The sequence below is a fragment of the Thunnus maccoyii genome, chromosome 18 (assembly GCF_910596095.1).
Source record: "Thunnus maccoyii chromosome 18, fThuMac1.1, whole genome shotgun sequence".
In the NCBI taxonomy this organism is placed as follows: Eukaryota; Metazoa; Chordata; class Actinopteri; order Scombriformes; family Scombridae; genus Thunnus; species Thunnus maccoyii.
In genome coordinates this window covers 12,868,488-12,895,170 of record NC_056550.1, presented here as the reverse complement: position 1 = coordinate 12,895,170, position 26,683 = coordinate 12,868,488, and the positions used below count along the sequence as shown (strand labels likewise).

General features: G+C 40.4%; 2 protein-coding genes across 4 annotated transcripts; one reads left to right on the top strand and one right to left on the bottom strand.

The window, feature by feature from the left end:
• Positions 1–712: 712 nt before the first annotated feature.
• ankrd40 (ankyrin repeat domain 40) lies at positions 713–8,179 on the bottom strand. The gene is made up of 5 exons (XM_042392220.1): positions 7,647–8,179; positions 6,183–6,331; positions 5,305–5,946; positions 4,056–4,237; positions 713–3,369 (listed from the first exon to the last, which is right to left on the bottom strand). The coding sequence occupies exons 1-5, from the start codon at positions 7,778–7,780 to the stop codon at positions 3,226–3,228; spliced, it is 1,251 nt and encodes a 416-aa protein (XP_042248154.1). The 5' UTR covers positions 7,781–8,179; the 3' UTR covers positions 713–3,225.
• Positions 8,180–11,852: 3,673 nt separating this feature from the next.
• On the top strand, positions 11,853–19,593 carry luc7l3 (LUC7-like 3 pre-mRNA splicing factor). 3 transcript variants are annotated; one of them, XR_006092263.1, is made up of 12 exons: positions 11,853–12,345; positions 12,847–12,913; positions 13,001–13,040; positions 13,428–13,572; positions 13,728–13,802; positions 14,743–14,847; positions 15,185–15,346; positions 15,761–16,170; positions 16,785–16,981; positions 17,133–17,353; positions 17,556–17,676; positions 18,955–19,593. XR_006092263.1 is itself a non-coding variant. In XM_042392214.1 (11 exons), exons 1-10 carry the CDS (start codon positions 12,247–12,249, stop codon positions 17,318–17,320), a joined length of 1,488 nt encoding a protein of 495 aa, XP_042248148.1. In that variant the 5' UTR covers positions 11,853–12,246; the 3' UTR covers positions 17,321–17,353; positions 17,556–19,593. The 3 variants fall into 3 exon arrangements, 2 of the variants coding, with proteins under 2 accessions (XP_042248148.1, XP_042248149.1); XM_042392214.1 differs by having other exon boundaries at positions 17,556–19,593; XM_042392215.1 differs by lacking the exon at positions 17,556–17,676 and having other exon boundaries at positions 11,854–12,345.
• Positions 19,594–26,683: the final 7,090 nt, after the last annotated feature.

Below are 26,683 nucleotides of genomic sequence, written 5' to 3'. Positions count from 1 at the left end.
TTATTAGAACCAATGTGCATGTACCTCATCCCCCCTCCCCCCAAAAAATGCCTGCTGCTACACTTTCAAAATGTTTTGTGGTGTTCAATGATGAAATTGACAAGCTAACAATGGCTGAGAAAAATATTTTGAAACATACCATATCATACAAATGAGGCATGAGATTTATATTTAATCATGTAGGTGATTCGGATGTCAATTAGTCCCTAAAATTACTGTGCTTAAAATATTTTCAGTTTAGCTCAAATTCTTAACTGTAGCCTCAAATGTCAACGGCAACTTGACATTTGAATCTACCGTTAAGAGCTGAGTACAGAAGGTACACTTTCTATCACAGGAAAGGCCAAGGCATCCAGACACTGGTGCATCACAGTATAAAGATATAACTGTCCAGTGTCTAAACAACAAGTTTAGAAAGATTCCTTTTATGAACTTCATCAAATCTGGGCAAAAAAGAAAAGGCATCCTCTTATTATAACTTTAAGTGGCATGCACTCTGGTACAACATTATGTGACTCTTCTGCTCCCTCTAGTGGATTTCAACTGAAAGATATGTTTCAATAATTGGAAAGTTACCCCTAAACATGCACATTCACAAAAAAGGATAACCTAAACTGAAAATATTTCATAGTCAAAATTACTTCAACTGGTCAGATGTACATCAATGCTTTATAAGACACAAAGCCAGTTTGAGAGAAAAAGAGGGAAGAGATGAAGTAATTCACCATGCTTTATCAAAGAACAGATACAGGTCTCCAGAGCGAAAAAAAAAAAACAAAAAACAACAAAAAACACAACTGTAACAGTGCCTAAGATTATTTCTACAAGTACACAGGACGTACTGTATATAAAAATATCACTCTGAATGCATAGGTTAAGTCAAACTGTATTCTGCTTTTTCTAGAACAATAAGCAATCCCACAAATACAATGTTAGTCATCTCTTTTCCACAGAATCGACGAGGATCCTGTAAAAAATCCATTTCAAACATGCTGCTCTCACTCACCCAGGGCAGAAAACAGCCAGAGGGGTGTTTTCTCCTACATTGTTCCACTCTCTAAACCACGCTTCTGCCTTAAACATGTGGCACAGCTTCACTTAATAAAGCATTTAAACATAGTTGGGAACATAAAATAAGCACTCTCGGTAGTCTTTTCTTCTCACAGCAAACTTTCTTGAAACACATTCTTTACCCCACATTGCACTTGGCTTCAACAATCAGCGCTTTTCATCCCGTTGTTGAACTCTTTTTTTTTTTTTTTTTGACACAAACACAACAGGCCTAGCTGGTTAAAAAAACTATACAAATTAATAAAAATATATCATAAAACATACAAATACAGTAAGAGCTTCAGGTATACATTTGAACAGTAAACAGTTACCACTGGGTAAGAAACTTTTTGATTGTAGCACATGTGTAGTGTCCGTCTACTGCACTGCTTAAATTAAATGAGCCCCAGCATTGAGAATTAAAGGAATATAGTGTTGATGAAAGCAGCATGAACGTTACCATCCGACACAACATGGCTGTGGCTCTTGACCTTAAATAAATTCTTAATATATAAGAACAATACTTTTTTTTTTTTTATATAGTGTCAATAGTCATCTTGTCAGTGCAGTCTTAAGTTAAATCAGACAGAGATACCTCTGATTCAGCTACCAAATACAACAAATCTAACTATTAGCACTAGACAGGCATTGACAACCAAACTGATGGCAAAGAAATCAAACCACCATGTAGTTAGATAATCATATCAGGAATGATAATTTGGAATAGTACCGAAGGACCAAGGAAGTACTCAATTTATGTGTCACAAACACAGATGATCATATACTTTTTTCTCTCCTCTTCACTTGGGGGGAAAAAAAAAAAATCTAACAAAGCTGCATCTTTTCTGAAGCAGTGATAGTATATTCTGCGGTTTATATCTTTGCTGGCTAGATTAGTTTTTGGTTTTAATTCTAATCACAGTTAAACAGAAGGAAAGGAACCGAAAAGATTCAACTGAAGGTGCAACTGATATGATAAATTAGATGAAAGCCTCGTACACAACCTTTTACTGGGACTCAAGCCTTGCTACTCTAAAGCACAATGCATGGTCTCGCTTTATTAGTATGAATCGATAAAACTAAAATAATAAAAAATAAATACTTCATAGTTGACAGTTTAAGTGTTATGCTGACTGAACTGACAAACACATCCTGTAATTTTGTAGAAAATAAAAAAAAAAAAAACATTAGTCCTGCTTCAAGTTGCTGCACATTTATCTTAGAAATTAACTTTTTCCTCTTACAAGAAAAGACAGAAATATTAAAACAAAACTATTTATTCCTTTTTCCACAGTGTACAACTGAGCAATTCAAATATGTAGGTAAACCGTTACACCTACTCAAATGTGTCCATCCTTGTGTGGATATATATATATTAAAGCGTGTTTGTGTGTGTTGTCGGCAAATAAAAGTACTATTAGTCCAAAAATACCTAAATCTCACTTGGAATGAGATTACCTCCACTTTAACAAGTAGGCCAGAAATGGATGCCCTCTGCAGGAAAGACACTAAGGCTTATGCCTACAGCATGTATGAAAGTGTGTACGCCAGCTAGAATATCTGATAACACTCTATAGGTCAGTTTGCTAGAAATATAAGTTGCTGTGTGCAAGTCTGCTGTGCTGCAACTCGTCCTATTCTGTGGACTAATGATGAACTTATCAGTAAGAGTTATGTAAATCCTTCCTGTTGTCCTCTGCTCTCGGTCCTATCAGACAGTTTCTGTCTGAGACCATAGTCCACAGCTAGTATGGGGATGTGTCCATATAAGGCTATTGCAGAAACCCATTCATGTCCAGTCCATAAAGGAAGACAAACCAATGTCCTCCTCTTTTGTCCCACTGGAGCCTTGGCACAAAGTGCAGTGGGAGGAGAGAAAGAGATAGAGAGAGGAGAGAGGGGCCCAAATACGTTCTCACATAATCGAGGACACCATGCATCAGTAATCGCTTAGAACTGGTCGGGTACACTAAAGCAGCAGGAGGGCCAGAGGAGGACAGGAGGAGGACAATAGCTACAGAACTTGAAAAAACAAATCCCGGTTAGGAAATTGGCGAAACACCAAAGCCGAACAAAGCTGTAACAAGGGACCTGGGCAGGCAACTATTTATGGTTGCTTGAGGGTAGCTACAGAAACCCATCATAAGCAGGGAAACCTCGGGCTCTGCGGTAGCTCTAGTAGGTGAGGCGGGAGGCCTTCATGTTGTAGCAGGGTCTGTCTGTTAGGCCCCCCGTCCCCGAGAAAAGGGACAGGCCCTCTGCTTTCTCCAACACAACCTCCAGCTCCTGAAAGTCCTGCAGCCGAGCCACGTCCTTATCCTGGATAGGAAAATGGAAATCATATTGAAATCAACAGATTTGACTACTGATAATCTAATTTTAGTATTATAAAAAGGGTATGAGGCTGAACTGTGCAGTGAAACTAGTGTCGAAACCATTAGTTGATTGATTAGTCAGTCGTGATGGGCAATTTGAACTTTTTTTCTAATATTTTACAGCCTAATTGAAAAAATAATGTTTTCCAGAAATTTTTCAACCCAATCATACACTATACTGTCATTATTTGTCAGAGGCAGTGGGTAATTACACAAATACTGTTTACGAAGGGGGTATGGGAGGTTTCAGTGGGAAGGTATAATGAGTCACAAACAACCTAATTAGAGAGTTAGGGACGGTGTCACTTTTCATTGTGCATGCATGAGTCAGACAGAGAGGGAGGCAGAGACAGATGGACAGACTGAAGAGAAGATTAGTTTTTAAGAGAATAGCTTTGTACATTTATGACACATGGGACAGGCAGCATTTTCACATCAGGCTGGGAGTGGTTCAGATGCATTCACACAGTGCCGTCCCTCCCCTCAGTGAACAAAAACATCTTTTCCATACTGTATTTCAAGTGTCATCATCTTAAATGATTGTTATTTTGTCTTATTTTGTGCGCACAGCACTGGACTGCAACTAAAAAACATGTGTACGGTATGTCGGCTTTCTCTCCTGTAATGTACCTTTCTCAACATGGTGTTTGGCAGCTTACGGATCTTCTCCACGTGCTCGGCGCTGATGTCTAACTCACGGCAACACACCCTCAGGAGGGAACGATAGGTGAGCTCCTGACGGTCCAGCTCCACCTCGATGAAGTCGTTCTCCCTTGCGTTGGGGTTCTGGATACGTACCTTCAGTACCAACTCTAGAGAGAATAACCAGAAAAACAGTTCTATATTAACAACAATATCGTGCTTTTTAGGAAGATGATGGACACAGACGGTCGCTGAATTAATCATACCTGTTTCCTGCCTATAAAAGATGCGTCTTACATGTACGATGAGAATGTCTTGTCAAAGATAAAGTCTGCATTTCCTTCTTGCACATGCAAAATCCCTGCCCCTCCCCACTCTGGTCGTCTTGTGTTTCACAAACACTACATTGCGTGAGACGTTGGTGTCTCTGCTAGTGAGCCTGTGGCAGCTCAGTCATCACACTAAGAGATAAGGACACACATCCACTAATAACCCCTTCTGGTTTGACAAGCACACAAGAATGTCGTCATGCCTGCGTGCTCTTAACGGTCACTTAACACGTGAGCGCATGACAAAAGAAAGCCTTAACTACAGAGTCTGACAGCAGCTTTAGCCCGTTTACACATATGGACTCGAGCGAGCCTGTTTAGTCTGACGCAGTGACTTTCTGGAGTCTCTGCTGGTTGCTTTGCAACAATTAAACATGTCCAGTAATTCATTGCTCCCGGCCAAGAAAAAGATCCAGTGCCTAACTCCCCATAGTAACAGAACTTGGCATTTTTACATTCCTGTTTGTTTACAGATAAAACAAACAAGACGTAACATTTTAAATAGTAAAATTTAAAAGGTGCTGGTAGGCAGATTTGTTTACCTTTGGACATAGCCAGTATGGCTGTTTCCCACGCTTCCAGAGGTGATGCTAAATTTAGCTAATAACCTCGTGGCTCTAGCTTTATACTTAACAAACAAATATGAAAGTGGTATTGATCTCCTCATCAAACTCTTGGCAAGAAAGTGACAATCATATTTTCCAAAAATACAGGGGACATATGTGGAACCTTTCTGCTAAAGTTGAAAGCAATTTCCCCACATCCTGCTCAGCAACTTTTGAGTGGCCCCAGCTGGTTATTTGAGGTTTAATTCACAATGAATGGTATCCTGTCATGTCTCAGGTGTTTTGAGTCGGTGTGTGTGAACAGAGGGTTAGACATAATAAAACACACAATTTCTCTCTCACCTTGTACATTGACAGGGAAGGTGCTGGTGAAGAAGAAAGGTTGGAAGGCTGGCAAGGATCCGCCAGTCTGTCCGTAGCCCAGCTGCTGTGGGATAGACTGCTGCCTGCTCATAGTCGGGTTAGCGCCAGCCACGGGGGGCTGGACCTGGCTCCCGCTGCAGCTGGCCAAGCTCGGGCTGGGTGAGGCCAACGGGGGCGAGCACATGGTGCCGTTGTGTGCCACTGCGTGCGGGTAGTCTGCATGGTTGACAAGGTGAGGCTCGACTGACAGGTCCATGGGCACTGTGCAGTTAACAACAGTGTGGTTGTGGGATGAGGCCGGGGTAGGTGACACACCATTTTGCTCAGTCACAGGAATGAATTCGCCAGCCTGGGTTTGGCTGTGAGTGATGGGGTTTGGGGTGAGAGTGGGGCTGTCGGAGACCAGGCTCTGTGATTTCTGAGGCTCATGGGTTGGAGAGAGGGAGGGCGGATCGCTTTGTGTGTCGTCCGCATGCTCTCCTGAACCGTTCTGTAGGTGCTGGGCCAGGATGAGCTCTGACTTGTTATCCAGCTTGGAGTATATGAAGGGCGGGTTAGACAAGTAGTTAGGGATGATTGGCAACTCGGGCTCCTTGACTTCAGGCACTTCCTCCACCTCGACTGTGGTAATAATGTGCAAAAGAAAATAGTCATTTCTCTTAAAAATAAAAAGCTCAAGACAATAATCCTGACAGCTTTTGTCATAAACCTCTATAGATACACTTAACTAACAAGGCTACAACCTGTACATTATATGGTAATCTATCTCATGCACAGTATACATAACTGATATATCACATCAAAATAATAATGTGAAAGGAACAAGGAAGAGGGGAAGTGAGAAAGGTGAAGTTTACCTCCCAAGAGTCGTTTGATTTCTGGTTTGGATGTGAGTTGTGAGGCCATCTCATCCTTAGCCGTCAGGATTTCTTTGTCTGCTCCACAACTGAGTAAGTAGGACACTATGTGCTTATGGTTCCTCTTGCACGCCCAGTGCAGGCACGTCCTGGTGAGGTTATAGAGAATGCAGTTGAATAAATCAAAAAAATGTAACAAATGCTGATAAAATGACTTTAAATGCATGAGGTGGACACGACCCAGTCTCTGAAAGTTGGATTTTATGGACTTGCATGGCAATGATTGGTTGCAGTAGATTGCCGTGGCCTGATAACCTGTAATCTCATTTTGTGTTAATTATTACTTCTTACTCTTAAGAATCGAGGCCTCTTCTGACCGGCAGTAGTCTCTCTTTAATGTATGTAAAGTTCAACCTGTCACCACACAAGTTGCATATTCAGTTAGGAGGAAGTTGGAGAGACACACCACATGTTTAGACTTAACGCTTTCATTTAATAATGTTAAAGGACAGGTTCACAATTTTTCAAATCTGTCTTAAAACAACAGTCAGGTGCCCACATGAAAACTAAAAGAGGTTGACAGCCAGTTCTATTAAAAGATCCCCTTTAAATGTGCTTTCAATGTAAGTGATGGAGCCAAAGTCAGCCAAAGTCATTTTGTGCAAAAAAAAAAACATTTAAAAGCTTGTATGAGGCTGTAGCCATCTGAGTTAATTATATCAAGTTGATATCTGCCACATTTACAGTCTTTTTAGCATCAAATTCCCTCTTTGTGTTTCCTCAGACAGTGTTTCCCTGTTGAGCTGCGGTGGAAGTATTGTAACAAAAAGAGGGACTTTGGCACTAAAAAGACTGTAATGTTGAAGGATATCTACTTGATTTGACTCATTTAGACGGATGAAGCTTCATGTTAGCATCAGATAACCGTTTAAATATATTTTTGCACAGAAGGAGGCTTGTGGATTTTGGTCCCTATCACTTACATTGTAAGTGCATTATGAAGAGGAGAAATGATTATAGCAAGAAAAACATGTTTCAGTGCTCATCCAGACACCTGACTGTTGTGAAACCGTCCTTTGAGTTACTTTGTATGTTTATTACAATTATCTATCAGCTATCTATGGCAGTGAGAATAAGCATGTCAAATCAGTTTCACGACTGGAGTAGCCATGTGCCAATTCACATTTACCTTCCTCCACAGCCACAGGTCCTTCTGCTGTTTTATACTTATATATTTTACTATATTTCAAACCATTAGCTAACAGGGGATTTGTTTACCGTTTGGACAAACAAGATAAAAAAAAAAGTGGCAGCTCTGGCTAATGGGATAACACGGAGCAATTTTAATCCCTGTAACATCGCATTTGGCTGCACTGAGCTGTCAATCTCAACAAGTTTTTCAATGTAACCGTGCAGCAAATCGACACACCAGTAAAGCCTATCATTATATGTCATAATACTTACCATCCGTTTATTTCATTTTGTGAATTGACATTTACTCCGCTCTCCACCAATGTCCGCACTTCGTCAATGTCCCCGATGGCAGACGCCTCTCTCAGTCGCTCCTGTAATTCTTTATCCAACGAAGTAGTGGACATTTTGGTGCAGACAACTAGCGCAGCAAGATCATAGGATGTGCAAATCCTCTCGGATTAGGTTGTCAATAATAATAGCCAAGCGACTTCCCTACTGACGTCCACTAAAAATAGACCTGCCAGCTAACATTAGCTACCCGGCTAACCTTACCTACTGGCTAACTTAACGAGGTGCTAGCAGAGTCTTTGGTGCCACTGGCAGTAAATCGCTTCGGCTAATGCAACTTCGTGTTGATATTCAGAGTCTTTGGCGTTCATACAGCAGGTTACTGGTTAGTCCTCAGTCGCCATTTATTCCAACAGTCAGTGTATTCATTCAGTCTCTCAGAGCTCCGTCAGAGGGCTGCCAGAGTCACCACCGCCTCATCGGGGGGCAGCTTTAGATGTAACAACAGTGAGCACAAAATGTTAGTTCCCCCCTGAAAACTGTCAATTATCTCACACGTTTTTGCCACTTCACCATAAAATCATGAGCCATTATCCAGCCCCCAGTTAGTCATTAAAGAACAGGTTCATAATTTTTCAAATCTTCCTTTAAACAACAGTCAGGTACCCAAATGAACACTTAAACAGGTTTTCTTGCTATAATCATTCCTCCTGTTCATACTGACCATTAGAAGATCTCTTCACAATGCACTTACAATGTAAGTGATGGGGGCCAAAATCCATAAGCCTCCTTCTGTGCAAAAATGTGTTTAAAAGTTAATCTGAAGCCTATATGAAACTTCCAAATTAGTCAAATAAAGTACATATCTTTCAATGTTACAGCTGTTACAAGCCAAAACTAAAGTCCCTCTTTTTGTTACTGTACTTCCACCGCAGCTTGCATTGAAAGCACACTTGAAGGGGATCTTTTAATAGCCAGTATGAACAGGAGGAATGATTACAGCGAGGAAAACCTCTTTCAGAGTTTATGTGGACACCTGACTGAAAAGAGACTTGAAAAATTTGTGAATCTGTCCTTTCAATAAATATCTCTGAGTTGCTGGGCTGTCAGTCACCAACCGGTGGTATTATTTCCACTTTGAGCCACAAATGGTGGTTAGATGCTTCCAGTCCGCAGCAAATGGTTTTATATTGCTGTGTGTTGTACATTGTAAATAAACAAACTACCACTTTGGTGAATACTTTCAAAATACAGAAACAAAACCAAAACAACTAACAGAAATTGTCATGAAATAATCATAAGTCTCCCATCTGCAGTTGTGGAAAGTAATGAATTACATTTACTCAAGTACTGTACTTAAGTACAGTTTTGGGGTACTTGTACTTTACTTGAGTATTTCCATTTGATTCTACTATATACTTCCACTCCACTACATTTCAGAGGAAACTATTGAACTTTCTACTACACTACATTTATTTGACAGCTTTAGTTACTTTTGATGAAGATGATTTGGCACAATGGATAATATAACAAGCTTTTAAAATACAACACATTGTTAAAGATGAAACCAGTGGTTTCCAACCTTTTTGGCTTTTGAGTCTTACAAAAAGCAGTGTGTAGTCAGGGTCACATTTCAGCTGTCTATGAGTTGTTAACAGCTCCACCAAATAGTGATTTTTCTCTCTAAACTTCTCACATGGTGTCATTTCAAGAAATGTTCAAATGATCCAATATTTAACCAAAAATCAAAGATTAGAGAAAAAGTCCAAAAACTGGAAACCGATTTGTGTATCAGAATCTTGTTTTTTTTCTTTTCCTTCCTCTCCCATTAATCACCTCATGACCCTCAGGTTTATCTGGTGACCCTTTGAAGGGGCCCGACCCCTAGGTTGGGAACCATTGAACTGATGATATTGAACTCATGTCTGAGTCTAAATGTAAACAAGGCAAAGGGTATGTTTTCTCTAAAACCATGGTACAACCTCCTAACGCTGATATTCTCATCAAAGGTGAAAGGATTGACATAGTCACTGATTTTAAATATCTTGGTGTGAGATTGGATCCAAATTTGAACTTTAAGAAACATGTTAAAAGTTAAACATTTAAAACCATAAAGTACAACTTAGCAAATTTTAGACATATTAGAAACTGTCTCTCTTTGGGTGCAGCCAAGATATTTATGCATGCTATGATTTTTTCCCATATGTCTTATTGCATCACATGTTGGGGGCAGGCTGGAGAAACAGCCATAAGACCTCTTGAGTCCATGCAAACAAACTCTAAAAACTCTGGACAAAAAGTCAATGCATTTCCATTACTGTAGGGTAATGGAGAAATACAATTTACTGAGCTTTGAGAATTTTAGATTAGTTTAAAATTTGTGACTTTTTTTTATAAAATTTTAAATGGTTTGGCCCCTCCTCCGCTATGTGACTTTGTTTACACTTGCTCACTAAGTTCTATTAGATCCTCCAGAATATACAAGATACCATACCATTTTGTCACGCAGCATTTGGGCAGTCAGCTTTCTATGTGAAAGCCACAACTCAGTCTAATGCCGTACCTGATGATATGAAGAGCTGCAGTTCCATCAGTATGTTCAAAAGCTGCTGCAAAAAAGTACTCAGCTCTGTAACCACTGACTCTACATTTTATTTCATGGTCTTCTCATGAACATAAATAGCTATAATATATAAAATAGCTATAAGCTAACTCTGGTAAAGTACATCAAATGGTAACATTTATGTTTAACACTGTACATGATCCCAATAAATAAATAAGACAGGTAAACTAACCAACTGTATATGAAGTAGATCAAACTAGCCCCACCTCCAGCAGCTACAACAGTAATGTAACACGCTGCTTACACACTGATGCTTCAGTATGAATAATCTAATGATGTCATATATAATAATACATCAGTCATAGGGACCAAACCACTACTTTTACGGCAATACTTTAACTACATTTTGTTGCTAACACTTATGTACTTTTACTTCAGTAGGATTTTTCATGCAGGACTTGTAATTGAGTATTTTTACATTGCTGTATTAGAGCTTTTACTTAAATAAAGGATCTGAGTACTTTTTCCACCATTGTGGAAATGACAATGACCATAATAATAGAGAAGTCTTTTCTAAGATGGTAAATGAACTATAAAAGTATTCACCAGAAGTGATACTTTGCTGACATATCAGCATTTATTCTAGTTTTATTAAATATATGTTGCAGTTGCACACAGTGGCCACTAGATGGCAGTAAAAACTCGTGATTCTGCATTGATGCTTGAAATCCGTAACGTAGCTAATTAACTCAAATACGATGCATTGTCGGTTTAATTGGTACCGCTGCCAAAAGTAGTAGTTAACGTCGGCTGCTAATTGTGGCTGCCCACATACGGCCATGTTTGTCGTTAAGACAGACACAGTACCACTGTCGCAAATTGAACAATCAAAACGTTAGCATAGTTTGGCAACATGTCTGATTTTTGAGTCATTTTTGAGTTTTTTATGATATGGTGATGAATGGTGGGTAAGTCAAGTCCTGACCGGATGTATTAATATTTCCAATTATGCGTGTTTTTATTAGTTATGAGGGAAATGAGGCTTTTCTGAGGCACTGCATCAATATGAAACAATTGTATTATACAGTCGACATCTGCTGGGAAACTATTGGTATTACACTTGTATGGCTGAAATAAATCTGAGACTGAGATGAAACAGTTTAAGTGGTCTCACGGCTTTCATTATTATTTTGTTCAGTACAGTCTATTATTAAAACGGATCAGTTTTAAACAGCCTCTGTTTTTAGATATTGTGACAGATTGAGAAGCACACTGCGTATCTTTTTTCATCTCTTTATTTACAGAGAGCATCACAACATGTATAACAGCACTTAGCCAGAAAATGAAACGAAGATAACATAATGACTTCACTTTCAAGTCTCTGGGTGTGCATTCAAACAGCCAGCCCCCCCCCAGAATCCATACTGACATTCATAAAATAGATGTTTAGGCTAGTTGTTTCTTTTTCATTTTTTCAAATACACATATTTCCCCCCGTGAATAATTTTCTTTTTGCAGGGGAAACCGTTTCTTACATATTCATTAGTACATTTAACAAAGAAGGTAGGCTCCAATTCCAGCACAGAAACCAAAATCAGCGCCACACCTCTGCCATGAGTGTGACGTAACGAGGCCTGGTTTGAGGTGGTCACGTGGATTTTGGCGTGGTGAAGCGAGGCATCGAAACATCTTGCCCCGATACTTTTCTTTGAATGGTCGATAAAGTGTCGAGTAGTTTGGTTCGAGCGCAGCATCGCTAGTTTTTATACAACAGTACACACAGCATGTGCGGTTAATATGTAACTCCACGCTGCTGTCAACGGTTGTCAAGCGTGTATTTCCGGGTCAGGGGTTACGGGTGCTGCTGGTTGTAGTTGAACCGTGAACCGCCGTGAACGGGCGGTTGTTACAGCATCTGCCATTTTGATTAAAGCTACTTTGAGCGCAGTAGATGGTGTGAACTGGCTCTCCGGGACATATCGTAGTACTTTATATCAAGGCTACTGTTTTTGGGCCAAAATGCTCTCCGCAGCCCAGCTACTCGATGAGTTAATGGGCCGAGATAGAAATTTGGCCCCTGACGAGAAGCGATGCAACGTACGATGGGACGACGAGAGCGTAAGTTAGCATCCTAGATAACGTTAGCCTAGCTAGTTTCATAAGCTAATACAGCTAAAATGCTTATAACATTTGGAAGAAGTGTGCTAAATGTAGCCGTCAATCATTAGTTAATATTTTAACGGTGGTAGCTTATCGGTTAACATAGTTACAACAAGCTAATAACGTAAGCTGGGACCTTGTTAACTCGCACGCTTATCCATGTTAGCATTATTAGCAGCAGTGCATGTGAGGGCTACCGTTATAATGAAGCTCGTGACGTTATCGTTTAATGTAAACGTTGTTTTATTGCTCTGCTTTGGTTTCTGGATCTAATATTAACTTTTAAATTGGAGTTTGTTAGACATCGAAGGACGCATTAGTGTTAAATTCATTGTAGGACTGTTTGTACGATCTGCAAAGCTCATTTGTCCCCATTAACGTTAAATGTTGTTACGTTATACGATAAATAAATTGTGAATTCAGTCTGAATGATAAAAAAAATCTCTTCTCTTCTATAAGGTCTGTCGATACTATCTGTGTGGCTTCTGTCCAGCGGAGCTATTCACTAACACTCGCTCCGACTTGGGTAAGCCTTGTAGATGTGCATAAATATGCTTTAATACAGCTGTTCTGTTATATTCGAAAATTAAATAACATTACAATTCTTTTCCAGGACCCTGTGAGAAGATCCATGATGAAAATCTTAGGAAAACGTAAGTTTTCGTTTCTGTATTTCTAAAGATTTTCATGTAATAGCTTCGATCTATCCCGTTTTGTCCAGGAATTAGCATTGTTTCATGAACGATTTGTTCAAAATAATAAAACTGAACTGAAACTCACTCACTTCCTGAAACGATCTGTTCATTTCTGTTCAGTTAAAAACCACGATCTGTTCAGTTAAGCTCAGTCAGTTGCAAGCAAACACTCAGTCAGTTGCAGTGATACACTCAGTTACTGAGTGAGTGATTCAAGTCATTCAATCGCATTTGTATAATCTGTGTTTCAGTTTAAGCACTGAACAATTCAGTGAACAAATCTTTTTAATGAACTGATTGTTAATGATTCACTACACTGTAAAGAACTTTGCTCATCACTACTAGGTACGAGAAAAGCTCTCGGTTCATGAAGGAGGGCTATGAGCGAGACTTCCTGCGTTATCTACAGTCACTCCTGGCAGAGGTGGAACGGCGGATTCGTAGGGGGCACGCCCGGCTTGCTCTATCCCAGGCTCAGCAGAATGCAGGGGTATGTGCTTCATCGTTCTGAAACCTTTTCTAATCACTTCTATTGCACATCTTTGAGTGCAATAAAAATCATGTCCCCTTAACACACACGCTATATTAAGAAAATAACATAATGTGTGTGTATCTATCTAAGATATGTTGTGTTTATTTCTGCAGGGTCCTGGTCCATCAGGAAAGAATGAGGAGAAGGTTCAGGTCCTAACAGAGAAGATCGAAGATCTTGTTGTACAGGTTTGTAACAAATAAGTTGCATTGAGTTTTTATAATTGATTAGTGTATATCAGTCTTGGTAATTTGGAACATACTGGAACAAGGACTCACACTACTTTGAACATGTGTTACATATCACCTTTGCTAGGTCGATCACAGCTGTAATTACCAACATGGACAAAACACATGACATGAACAAAATCTCTTACCTTTTAAATTACATTATATGAAAGGAGCTCAGTATTTCCCTTATAATTGTACAGGCCTGGCGGGCCACTACACCAATGAGAGCCCCTGCCAGACCAAAAAAATCTTTTATTAAATGCCAAAAATGACACCAAATATCCATTCATTCAGAAATTAATAGCATTTGGCAGCCTCTGTGCAGCACTGTCCCGAAACATGAGTCAATCTCTGTGTCATAGCCTGGGAAACTGTTGGTCATGTAGCTCCTTCAGTGAATAGGGTACTGCGTAATGTGCGTGCATAGTGAGTATGTGGTTGAGTGAGTGGAGAGAGTGAGCAGCAAAAAACTGATGAATGTGAGCGGAGCAGAGGAAGAGGTTAGCATTAAATGTGCAGCACGGGCTACGGTGTGTCAGTTAATAAATGCTGCAGCTTCTCTAGACAAAGAAAAATCATTTCTGTTGTTCACCCAACTACTAGAAAAGTGAAAGGGATTAGCTCTGAAGTCAGCAACATCAGGTTAGACTAACCTGACCACGCAATGCTGATTAAGCCTTTCATGGCAGATAAATCTCTCCGTATTTCACAGTATACAGAGTTTTTAAATCTCATGTAGGGAGAGACATTCCCACACTGGCTGTTTTGACTTCCGCTCGCCAAGCCGGCTAACTTCCAGTTAGCCCTCTGCTGACTTGAATGGGAAAACTTAGGGGAAACCCTGGAGCATTGTGATTAAACGGCTGATTGAAGTTGTTTCTTTTTTGCTTTCACTTAGATTGAGGAGCTTGGGTCTGAGGGCCGAGTGGAGGAGGCCCAGGGAATGATGAAGCTGGTGGAGCAGCTGAAGGAGGAGAGGGAGCTGCTCAGCTCCACCCCCTCGGTGAGTCAACTAACTCCAGGCTTATCAGCCTACAGATGCCACTCAGGATAGTAGGCGCTGCTCATGTAAGGCTATCTGTTGAGATGTTTCATTCTGTTGCAGTTTATAAAATTCAAACTAAACGTTAACTGAAAATTATTCTCAGTCCCACTAACATTCATCATGGCTTGCTAAAAGTTATTCTTCACTAGAGCAGCAACAAGCATCCTGATTATAATTTCATAATACGAAAATGCCCTTCAAGCAAAGTCTGTGTAAATTGAATCATATTCCTGATTGCATACTTTCCTTATGATGTGTTGTTTTTGTTTTAATTAATTTCTTTTTTTTTATCCAGACAATCGAGAGCTTTGCAGCCCAGGAGAAACAGATGGAGGTGTGTGAGGTGTGTGGGGCCTTCCTCATCGTGGGTGATGCACAGTCCAGAGTGGATGACCACTTGATGGGCAAGCAGCACATGGGCTATGCCAAGATCAAATCCACCGTAGAGGAGCTCAAGGTAACAGGATCACATGTCACAATGAATATGTAGATGATGATGTTATGTTATGATGCAATGATAGTCACTGGATCCACTTTACACCAGAATAGGATATAGAAAAACAAGCCTGTTTTAATAATTACAGAATTGTGGTACATTTTTGTGCTTCCCATTTAAAAATATGAAACCTAAGTGCTGTCAGTTGATATGCACTCAGAAAAACAAATACCTAAAAATATATGTCAAATAGACTGTTGATATTTTATTACAACAGTGCTACTTTGTACAGAACATTGATGATGTTGCAAGAGCTCCCTACTTTCTAACAAAGTGAATCATCTTCCATCTGGTTAATGTTAAATATTGACTGTGGTTTAAGATCTGCTGATCAGCTTTAATATGCTATAACTATAATTGCTTGTTTACTTTCAGGAGAAACTACGTCGCCGCTCAGAGGACCCCCAAGGTGAAAACCCAGCGCTCAAGAGGGACAGAGAAGACCGCGAGCGTGAGAGGGAGGAAAGGGAGAAAAAACGCAAAGAGGAGGAAGAGAAGGAGAAGGAGCGGGAGAAAGAACGGGAGAAGGAGAGGGAACGCGAGAGAGAGCGGGAGCGTGAGAGGGAGAGAGACAGAGACAGAGAACGGGACAGAGACAGAGACAGAGACAGAGATAGAGATAGAGACAGGGAGAGGGACCGGGACCGGGACAGGAGGGCACGGCGAAGCCACTCGAACAGCCGCCACTCCAGTCGAGCATCAGACAGGAAAAGGAGCCGGTCCCGCGATCGCCGGAGGTCCAGGAGCAGAGACAAGGAGAGGGAGAGGGAGCGCAAACGCAGCAGGTATGCTTCTGTTATTTGCATGAAATCCACATTCACAACAACACATCACAACAGTTAACATCACATTTTTGACTGTAAAGAGTTTTTTGTTCACCGCCTGCACACTCAGCTTGTCTAAACAACAACAAATGGCCTGTCATTACTTTGCCATTCTTACATCACAGACCAGTTGGCCAGTGACCCCCCCCCCCCCCCCCCCCCCCACCTCATTCTTTTTGGACAAAGCCAGTTTGAAATGCATGTGTTGATTGGGATGTGTTAAATTTGGAACCCGCTTGTTCATACAACAAACACTTAAATTACTGGGTACATCTAGCTCGCTGCTGACAGTACCAATTAACATGATGAATGCTATCAAAACTTCACTTCACTGCCCTAATAGAAACATTTCTCCTTTTTTATTTGACATCTTAAATACCAGGTCTCCACTAATGAGCAGCGCGGGGATAAAATATTTCTTGAAACTTAAAAGTTGTTGAACACAAAACATGCTACAGAAACAAACGTGTGCAACTCATGACTATACGTCACTCTGCGTGTGTGTGTTTTTAATGTCTTGTTATTGGTTTCCTTAATAACTTATTCTCCCTCTCTCTCTCTCTCTCTCTCTGTAGGAGCCGTGACCGAGACCGGGAGAGGAGACGCAGCCGGGAGCGCTCTGACAGAAAGCGTCGCTCCCGCAGTCGTGATAGGAGGAGGTCGCGCAGCTCAGAGCGCAAATCTCACCGCCACCGTAGCCGCAGCAAGGACAGGGAGAAGGACAGAGATAAGGAGAGAGACAGGGACAGAGAGCGGTCATCGAAAGACAAAGGTGAAAATTTAGAAATGGGTTTTGTTTGTACTGCATGTAAAAACAACTCTTGGTTTGACCATTAGATGATGTTTATGTCTAATAGTTCATATCTGATATAGAGGATACTGTTACTTTTCTTTTGATCTGTGTATATATGATGTTTTCCTAGACCGTAAGGCGACAGAGGAGAGGAGCAGCTCCAAGAAAGACAAGCACGCCGACGGCGATGCAGCTGCCATCAAGGCTTCATCAGAAGCGGAACCGATGGAGACAGAGGCTGCTGCCTCTGCCTCCTCCCCTCTGCTTAACGGCCAGCAAGAGCTCCTCCATTCTGAAGGTGACACTCAGTCCAATTAAAACTGATCTGATAGGACCTCAGATCAGGCTCAGGTAAGTGCGTCCTCCTCCTCACTCCCCCCTGGCTCTCAACCCAACCCAACCCACCACCCTCCCACAACCCCTTCCCCCCCTCTCCCATCTCCCCTACCCACCCTCTCACCCTGCCTCTCCCACCCTGTTTACGTTCAGTTCAATGCCTATGATTTTTGTCTTATGTACTATATGCATATATCTTTATCCTGTTTTCGAATAGTGCATCATAAGTATGCACTGAAGATGAAGGACTAGGCCCGATGAATGAGAAGAAGGTAGAAAACATTCACACAAAGCCAAGAGGGAAAGGCCAGTGTAGCCCTGAGCAAACATGCCCGGAGGTACCCCTCGTTTTGTATCGGTTTTTGATCCTTATAGATGTTTATTTGTCTTTGTGGACAAAATGGCAGAAAAACAATTAACCAATACAATCAATTTTCCTGCCTGTATTTACCTGTTTTTATTTTGTTTTTTTTGTTTTGTTTTTTTTTTACTTGGCAGTAGGAAGATGTAATAACTTTGATTTGTTGAGATATACTCTCCACATAGGAAGAAAATTCCACCATTGTGTGTCTACATGTATATATATTTAAGGGATTTTTTCCTCCTCATATGTAAACACACAGACATACTTCGTCAAAGGTGTATGTGAAAAACAAGCCATTTATTTTTCCGTAATCATAACTCAAATGCCATGGATTTGTTGTCCAGCTTACTGTGCCTGATAATGCCATGCAGTGTGTGTTTGGGGGGTGTCATAGCACCGGGGGGTCCTAACGTAACTAACTAACTGGAGGGTAGGGTTTATCGAATGAATTGCAGCTGACTTCCATACCTCACACAGCGTTGGTGTTGTGAGCGAGACCACATGAGAAAAGGGCAAATTAAAAATCATGGATACTCTCTGACTGTCAAACTGTGCAGGTACTCACCCCAGGTACTCCTTTCTCTACCCACATCCATTTCTGAATGCTGTTGCCTGTCAGAAAAGAAATTTCTGTACTTCTCCAGAACATGAAACTTAAAAGCTTGATTGTGTATATTTTGTTACTGTGTTTCTCTGTTGCTCTTTAGTAGCTTTCAGATATGTTTGGGGGATAAACTAATTTGATAGAAATGTTTGGGAGACACATTTTTTAAAAAAAATGCTGAGATGCACAGACAACCTGCTTGATATACCCATGCCAACAGTTGAAATTTTAACTCCTGTGTGTTCACTTTCACGTTGGCAAAGGGAATATCTAACAGGTTTGTCACTATTTTTTAAGCAGATTTAAGGTAGTGACCAGACTTTGTGGACTTTCTTCTGGCTCACCCCAAGTTATTAAAGTAATCCAGTTAAAAATATACTGACAAGTATTAATAAAATATCAGGATATTCAGCCAAATACAGGATTTCAAATGTCCATTGTGCGGGTAAATGGATAATATTTGTGCATTATTAGCTGTGTCTCTGTTTATCATCTACACTTTCCTCTGTGACTAAATTGAGGGACATATGTAACTAATAGTCTTCATGTAGATAATATTTGTTGCTCCAGTAGCAGCAGTGGTTGCTTCAAGCACTTGTTGTGGGACCTTTGCTAACATCGCACTCTGTGGACATTTTTGCTTAACAGGGGAAGCTGGGATAACTGTCGGAGGAAGAATCGGAAGAGCGCACCCATCCTTACCCTGAACCTGACACTTCGCTGCTTAAAAACAAGGTGAACCACAAATGTGTAGTGGCTTATTTAAAAACATGAACATACATGTGTAAATGAGGAGAGAGGAAAAAAAAAAAACATTGATTTTCATGTTTCTGTCTATCTTTGGATGAGGGTAGTTGTGGTTCATCTGATGTATTTCTTGGTCTAGATGTCTGCCAGACATCACTTTAAATACCAAACTTAGAGGAGAAGTTCATTATGGGTTTTTGTTTTCTTATTTTGAGAATCTTTACACATCCTCGTTTCTTGGCATTTAGTGAAAATGAAATAAAAAACAGTGCTTGTGGTTTGTTTTGGTTTGTCAGGTTCCACTTCACTTCCTGACGGTTTTTTAAGAAGTCAGTTGAAAGCGTCTGTACAATGTTAGTCCCGTGACAGGGCGTGTCTCTTTTCTCCTCCACTTTAGAGCTCACATTGATTGCTCTTGTCCCCTTACTGTAAAATATACTGATTAATTTTGATCAAAAGATTTTGAAGACTGAAGATTTGTTTAATTTTGCTCTGCTTTAAATGTCCATGTGGTCTTGATGAATAAAAAGTAAAAATGTTTGAATGTTGTCTTTTCTGTTCTCCATCATGTTGACTACCAAAATAAGTCTGTATATTCAGTTGAAGCAAATGCAGGTGAGTGTAGTTGGTCTAACTGATTATTATTAGTGTTAAAGTTGGAAATAATTTTTATTCAATATATTTGTATTTTCCGTGCACTTAAAGAGTACAATAACATTGTTCTCCATTATTCTTATAATTAATGAAGCATGACATCTCATCATATAGTGTTGATGTATGATGACAGTCATGTTTTGTTGAAGGACTATTGAAGTGGTGCCATCCAGCTTTTAAATGTGCATTTGCTTTTTATTGTATTGAGGAAAAAAATGCAAAGTATTCTCAGCCTTTTGCAGACATATTGTGCAAACTCAAAATTGTAAACTTAAAAACTGCAGCAAGTCTGACTGCAAGAGCCTCCCCTGTATCACCTCTACATCCTACTGAACTAACACAAGCTTCTATTATAAGACCCAGAGCCTCGGCTTGTATGTCCAGATATGCGAACACGTTCTAACCAAAAAAAATTGCCCCTCCAGCCAACCTCTTCTTCTAATTGAGTAAGAACACACTGTAACGTTATCCTGCTACTGCCAACCTAGCAAACAAGACATGGGTGCAAATGGTGAAATGTACTCTGGCTGACAGCCACCTGGCTTGCACACTTAATTTTCATTAATCAGCAAAGATAAAAGGTTCTTGCTCATTAATGCAAGACATTGTGACTTGAGTATGTTGTCTTGCTGGAAAAAGTCAAAGGAATACCACTGAATTATACTTAGGCTTCAAATAAACTGAGCTAGTGGCTGTTGGCCTATAAGATCTGTAGAACTTATATGTTACTACCACATTTATTACCAAACAGCTTGTGATACTAGACTGTCACTTTAAGGCACACTCAATGTTACATTCAGCTCTTAATCCTCTTGAAATCATTTCCCTTGTTCCCATCTATACAATATGTCTTTTACACAATTCCCCTATAGCAGGCCTGATATTTTTGGCCTTCGCACTGACCTTTACAAACCGGGTGCCTGTGTAGCAAGTGGCAGGAGTTTTTTGTTCATCGTTTGAGTGTAATTAATAACTAGTTGAAACCCCTGTCGATGTACAACTGGGATTTACCAACCACATCCTGCAGATTCACCAAATCTGAAATTAAGCCTAAAGTGGACAACCACAGTAAAAACCTGATAAACCAATGTCATTATCCCACTCGATGTTACAAGAGGCTGAGATGGTGTTCAATTTTTATAACCAATTAACTTTCAGCAAAGTATTGATAATCTCAAACAATAAAGCGAGCAACAAGGATGTTTTTAATAGTGTTAGGAACTGCACAAATAACTGTGGATCTTGTGCCCAGCAAAAACAAACTTTTTTGAGTGTTCGTCAGGGTTTTAATTATAATCCAGGCAATATCCTCAACAGTACAACTAAATAGCTTGCAGGTGTAAGCTCCTAGTAGAAATTTGGACTGTATATCTAAGATTGGTGACCAGTTTGCAGTAGCTGCAGTTGTGACAGACCACGTGATCAATAAGCTGAAAAAAGTGACTCAGCTATGTCTAAACTGCCTCCCGGGCATGAGTGTGATCATGGATAGTATTACAGATGATCACTCAGCATAATTTGTGCACATTTTCCTCCACGGAAAATGCTTGAAATGAAAATTGTCTGCTTCTTGTGCTTCGGAACATATTTGTTTTACCCCATTATCCCTGCCGTCAGTGGGGAAATACCAGTTTCACATAATTTCGCTAGAGGTAAATTACTGTTTGAAAAATAAATAGCTTTGGGTGTTTATGTACCCCACAAGTAAATTAGTCACCGATTATGCATAACCATGCTTGATTGTGCAGATGGACTGGCCCAGCTGTGACCTTTGCTCCTCTTTGTCTCTCTCTCTTATGACTGCTGAGTCGTTGCCTGAGCCTATTGGCAACCAGATTCACTTGCCCCTTCCTGTCCCAAAACACCAAAGTAACAGGTTGACTTCAGATGGCTTGTTAACTTCTGGGACAGAAGCTGAGATAATGAACAATGGAAGGGAGGGTCTTGGTTTGAGAGCCAGGCACAATGCTCATTTGGGATGATAGATTGGCTCCATGCAGAAAATGATATGCATGGTTAGAAGCTGCAATCATAGTGCAAGTGGGAATGAATAAACTGAGTTTGGTGTATATCTTATTTGAGGATTGTATTCTGTTGAAACCTGCTTTTGGTATCAACTTATCACAGAAATGTTCTTTTTCACGAACAGCAGGAGGCAGTATGTACCTATTTTTTGATTGAAAGACCAAACCACAAACCCTGTCAGGCACAGGTCTCCCAGCAGTGTAGATAAAGTATTTCTTGAGACATATTGTGTCCATCATTGCATGTACGTTCACAGGGCATGAAGGGAACCCTGAGAATAGTTTAAACAGTGTCACACTCAAGCGACATTAACACCTCATTCTCTCTGCAACATACGGTCTGCACGTCATTAGGAAAGCTGTATTTCCCCGGGGTAAGATTCGCAGCTAGTGGAAAAACAAGCAACAACAGGAAGATAGTGAGCTGAAAAGACAGGGGGAATGAAAAAAGTGATAGAGCAGGAAACCAGGGGAGAGATTGGGGGAGCTGGCCTGATGTGATGCTAAATAACCAGGAAAAAAAGGATAATGGAGATAGATCGTCTTCTCCTTTCTCTACTTTTACTATCTTTCACATAGACACGCAGTTAGTCTCAAGTGAAGGTCAAGAGGGAAAGCAGCGTGTAGATTATGCAGTGGAGAAGGCAATTCATCAGCGCTGACGGCGTGCTGTGTGATTAATGATCGAAACTCCAACACACACTGGCAGTTTATGTCACTTGTCAGTCATGATCTGATGGTCGAATATAGTGTCCCCTAAAGGTATCTGTCAGTTGTGCTGTGCTTGTACTTATTTTATTACTCCTCGCACAGCTGCGGCACTAATATTCCAGCACTAGCTCTTCTTTTTGTATTATTACAGGTGATGCAGTAATACTATGTATCCTCCCGGGCAAGTGTAGACTGGTGTTGGCGCTGCAGAAATTCTTAAACTACAGCATTGCATTTTTTTTACGCTGTTACAAAGCCAAGCTGAAAATCTTCATTCAATTTATCAGATACAGCAAGATTTAGCAGCAATTTAACCTATCAGGCTATTTGGTTAAAAAAAAAAACCCAAAAAAGTGTTTTTCCTCTTGTTCCTTCAGTTGGATGTTTGAGTTTACCTGTACAGAATGATGTACAGAACAAGTCAAACATTTGGACACACCGTCCCATTCACCTGGATGAGTGTCCAAATGTTTGACTGGTACTGTATGTGCAGAGTTTGACACTTGAAGGTAGTTTTCACATTCATCTGCTGAAAGTGGAAAGTTTCTCTGAGCTTAAGTTTAAGGTGTGTACCTACAATCATGATTTATGACAGGATCACAACTAGTGAGCCTCCAATGTGCATTACACTGAGAATGGACTTAACAGTGAAGTAAAAGACATCTTGTGTCCAACATTAAACATTTAAAACGGATTATATTTGCTTATTCATAGATTCTGAATTGAGGGAGAAGAAATAGATGTAATTTTAAGGATTTTAACAAGGTAATGAACTTATTTTCTGGAAAAACCATAGACAAATTATTATTTCAAACAGTATTTTTACATATCCTAAAACATGTGAAGGGGATCTTTAAATACTACTAATACTGCAACCACCATCATTCACGTGCAGTATATACTTCCCATTAAATCCAATGGTGGCTGTAGTGTTTCACTAATCTGTCACATTGCAACCAGTTCATTGTGGTGGTGGATGGCGGCAAAATCCACCACTGTAGACAATCCACTGACAACACGTGAACATGTTAGAACGCATTAAGAGTGTTGACATGTGAATTCAATCATTTTTCAGGTTAACAACTCAATGCTTTCATGAATTGACGTGTTTTCACACATTATTGAACAAGTTGGCTTTCCATAAGGCTTATATTCCACATTAGTGCCATCAGCGCTTGTGTGCTGATGGTGGGTGTAATGTAAAATGAATAAATATTCCACAGAAAAAAAGTAATGTCTCCCCGCATAATCAGGTATATGGTTTGCTAAATCTAGACTCCTGCTTCGATTGCTGCAGAAGTAATGCCATATACCATATACTATACACATAGATGATTTCATAACATGTACAGTTCTTATGCTTATATGTATGTGTATCCTCATACTTCATTGCTACACAAGCACATAGTGTTGAATCATATCCAACAAGTTTTGTACTTCTACCACCTACCCCGTGTGGAGTTTTGATTTCATTTCAAATTGTATTTAATGAAGTTGTTGTTGTCTTTAAGGTTGTATTTGGCATCATGAATGTTAGATAAGCACAACTACAGAACACCTGCAGTATTTACGAAGGATCCGTGTTTCCCCACGTGTGAACAAAATACATGTGTCAACTGAATGCAGTCCAGAACAACAACACCACCAACTGAACCTAAGGTAAGATTTTTTTTCTCAGGATTGTTTTTTTGGGTTGCATTGCATTGTGGTTATGTAAGTGTATCTGCAGTATGATAAGTTTTGGGCATGCAGTGTTTTCACCTGTATGTGTTAAAATCCAAAATCTCAGTAGCAATAATAACGTAACGAGAGCGGATCATGCTTTAGTGTTTGCACTGCACTCTGTCTCTCTCCTTCCCTCGGCAGATGGCTCCACCACAGGAATGGGCTCCGAACTGACGAGTAACAGCCTAGCAGCCTTCTTTCTGTCCTTCTCTCTGACTATCTCTTCTTTCATGTTTCTCTGTTTTTCTTTTCTCCTCATTTTCCTGCAGTGTTTTGCCGTTTCTGGCTCTAGATAAGCCGCCCGGAGCCAGGAACCAGGGTGGCAGCCAGTGAGAGTTTTCAGTCCTCCCACCTGAGCATCAAAGCCCTTTTGTGGGTGTTGGAGTGAGGACAATCCAGTCACCAGTGCTGCCTCCTCCCCCGGGAGCTCGAGAAGGAATGGTTGGACGGAAAGAATGACACGATAAAACAAAAACAGGAGGAAGACATTTTTTTTTTTTCTGTCCTGTCTATTTTTAAGGAGGTGAATAACATGACTTGTAGATGAAGAGAGTTTGGAGCATGTTTGGAGAGAATAATGAGAGAAGGGGTTCCTGCCAAATATAGCTAATATAAAATATTTAGATATACTGTAAACTGATGAACAAAGGAGTCGGAGAGAAAGAGATAGAGAGACTGGCAGGAGAGTTGAAAAAGTGATACAGAAAGCTTTTATCATACATAGACCTTATTTATGGGTAAATTGCTGGATCTCATAGATGGGTGAAGTCTATTTTACCTCCTGTCCATTAGGAGAGCGCTCACTGACACACACACACACACACACACACACATACATTTGAGGTACAAGCCAATACCAAATCATCCCCTGGTGTAACCCTGTCTCCATGACAACAGCTCAAGCTGACCTTGCCTAATTTGTATCATAACAGCTGACAGAAGCACAGCGCACGGAAATATGCATCAGGTGAAGTAAAAATAATTCCTCACCCAGAGCTAACAGGCCTGCCTTTATGTGTCCCCACACAGCTAGCAGGGGAACCTGGAGGAGAGCTGAAGCAGAACAAATGACAATTACCACCAAAGTCTGGCTGCATCATTATAGAGGATCGTTGTTTTCAATGACCATTTGATTGTTTCTCCTTTTTTTTTTTTTTTTGTGTGAAGCCAAATCCAAATGCGCTGTGTGCCGTTGAGTTGCATGATCAACAAGGGCGACTTTTTAGCTCCATGATGAGCTCCAGCATCATTAGAAGGTCATTAATGTCCCCTATATTTAGTTATTGATCTCAGCCAGTGAGACCCAAGGGTGTCATTACAAGTTGAATCCATGATGCTCTTTTTTTTTTCAGTCTTTGACTGTCATGAGTGATCTCTGCTCTCTACGTTCATTGGTATTGACCCACTCATTGTCTGTTGATTGCAATTTGATCGATTTATTCATTTTCCACCGGTGTGAAAGTAACATTGATCTCACTCTCAGGCATTATAGACCTAAAGATGCTCTATAGTATTTCACTGTTGTAGATTATTACTTATAGGAGATTTTAATTACATGTCAGTCATCTTTGATTTAACAATAAAAATGCAGCGGTAAAGAGATTTAATTATTCAAGCTCATAATGGTGGTTTGATGGAGTGCCAGTATTGTTTTTTATTATATAGTCAAGCGCACACACATGTTTGTTACACACAAATACACACTCCTGTCTTTTTCTCCTCAGGAAAATGCTGATGGTGCAAGTCTTGTCTTCTCTCTCACCCACCCCTTCTCTTTCATAGCACACTTTTTCCATCCCATGAATTATGTATCTGATTAATTAGGCTCGTCATTACGGTATATGGTCAACTGGAAACTCCCCTCTGTTCTAGTTCAAACATAAAATGGACCTTTTTCCCACCCCTCTTTCTCTCCTACCGTCATTGTCGGCTGTGTGTTATGGATGAGAGGGAGGGCCCTGGGTATTTGTTGTACCCCTCGGGATGTTGCATGGCATTGCGCGTGGGAATACAATGAAATAACAAGATAACAAGATAAAAGCCTTGTGTCGGACTTCAAAGCGGAACGGCTGCTTGAATAGAAGCAGAGTGAAACGCAGTCTGCATCTTGGTGATTTCAAAGAACACGTCTGCGCTCATGGAAAGAAGGTGCTGGAGCAGGATATCCACACACGTGTACATAATAGTGTGAGTATACACTTTTCTGCACAACAGAATACTTGAATTGCACCAGCTTATCCTCACTGGAACGATCAAGTAAAGCCATATTAACACTAACTGCACTGCGTAGCCTATATTATTCTTCCCCTATGCTACACAGGCATGCTTACTCTGTTACCGAAAGGTGTAAATCCCAGACAAACCTGTAATTCCTGGCAGACTGCAATTCCCCCAAGCCCAAGGTGCCATCTGTGCAATAAATTTGCATAGCAGTTATTGATCCGTGCTGTGCTCACAAAGGTGGGCTGACGTACACCTCGGAGACAGTGAAACACACATCCGAATGCTCACACACT

What these genes read in the sequence shown, in the direction of transcription:
- ankrd40 (XM_042392220.1), bottom strand. Translation starts at nt 7,780, where the DNA reads ATGTCCACTACTTCGTTGGATAAAGAATTACAGGAGCGACTGAGAGAG. An exon ending in CAAAATGAAATAAACGGATG is followed by an intron (nt 6,332 to 7,646) that starts GTAAGTATTATG and finishes TAACCTCACCAG; the next exon opens with GACGTGCCTGCACTGGGCGT. An exon ending in CTTCCCTGTCAATGTACAAG is followed by an intron (nt 4,238 to 5,304) that starts GTGAGAGAGAAA and finishes TATTCTCTCTAG; the next exon opens with AGTTGGTACTGAAGGTACGT.
- luc7l3 (XM_042392214.1), top strand. Translation starts at nt 12,247, where the DNA reads ATGCTCTCCGCAGCCCAGCTACTCGATGAGTTAATGGGCCGAGATAGA. An exon ending in AGGCTCAGCAGAATGCAGGG is followed by an intron (nt 13,573 to 13,727) that starts GTATGTGCTTCA and finishes TTATTTCTGCAG; the next exon opens with GGTCCTGGTCCATCAGGAAA. An exon ending in TCGAAGATCTTGTTGTACAG is followed by an intron (nt 13,803 to 14,742) that starts GTTTGTAACAAA and finishes GCTTTCACTTAG; the next exon opens with ATTGAGGAGCTTGGGTCTGA.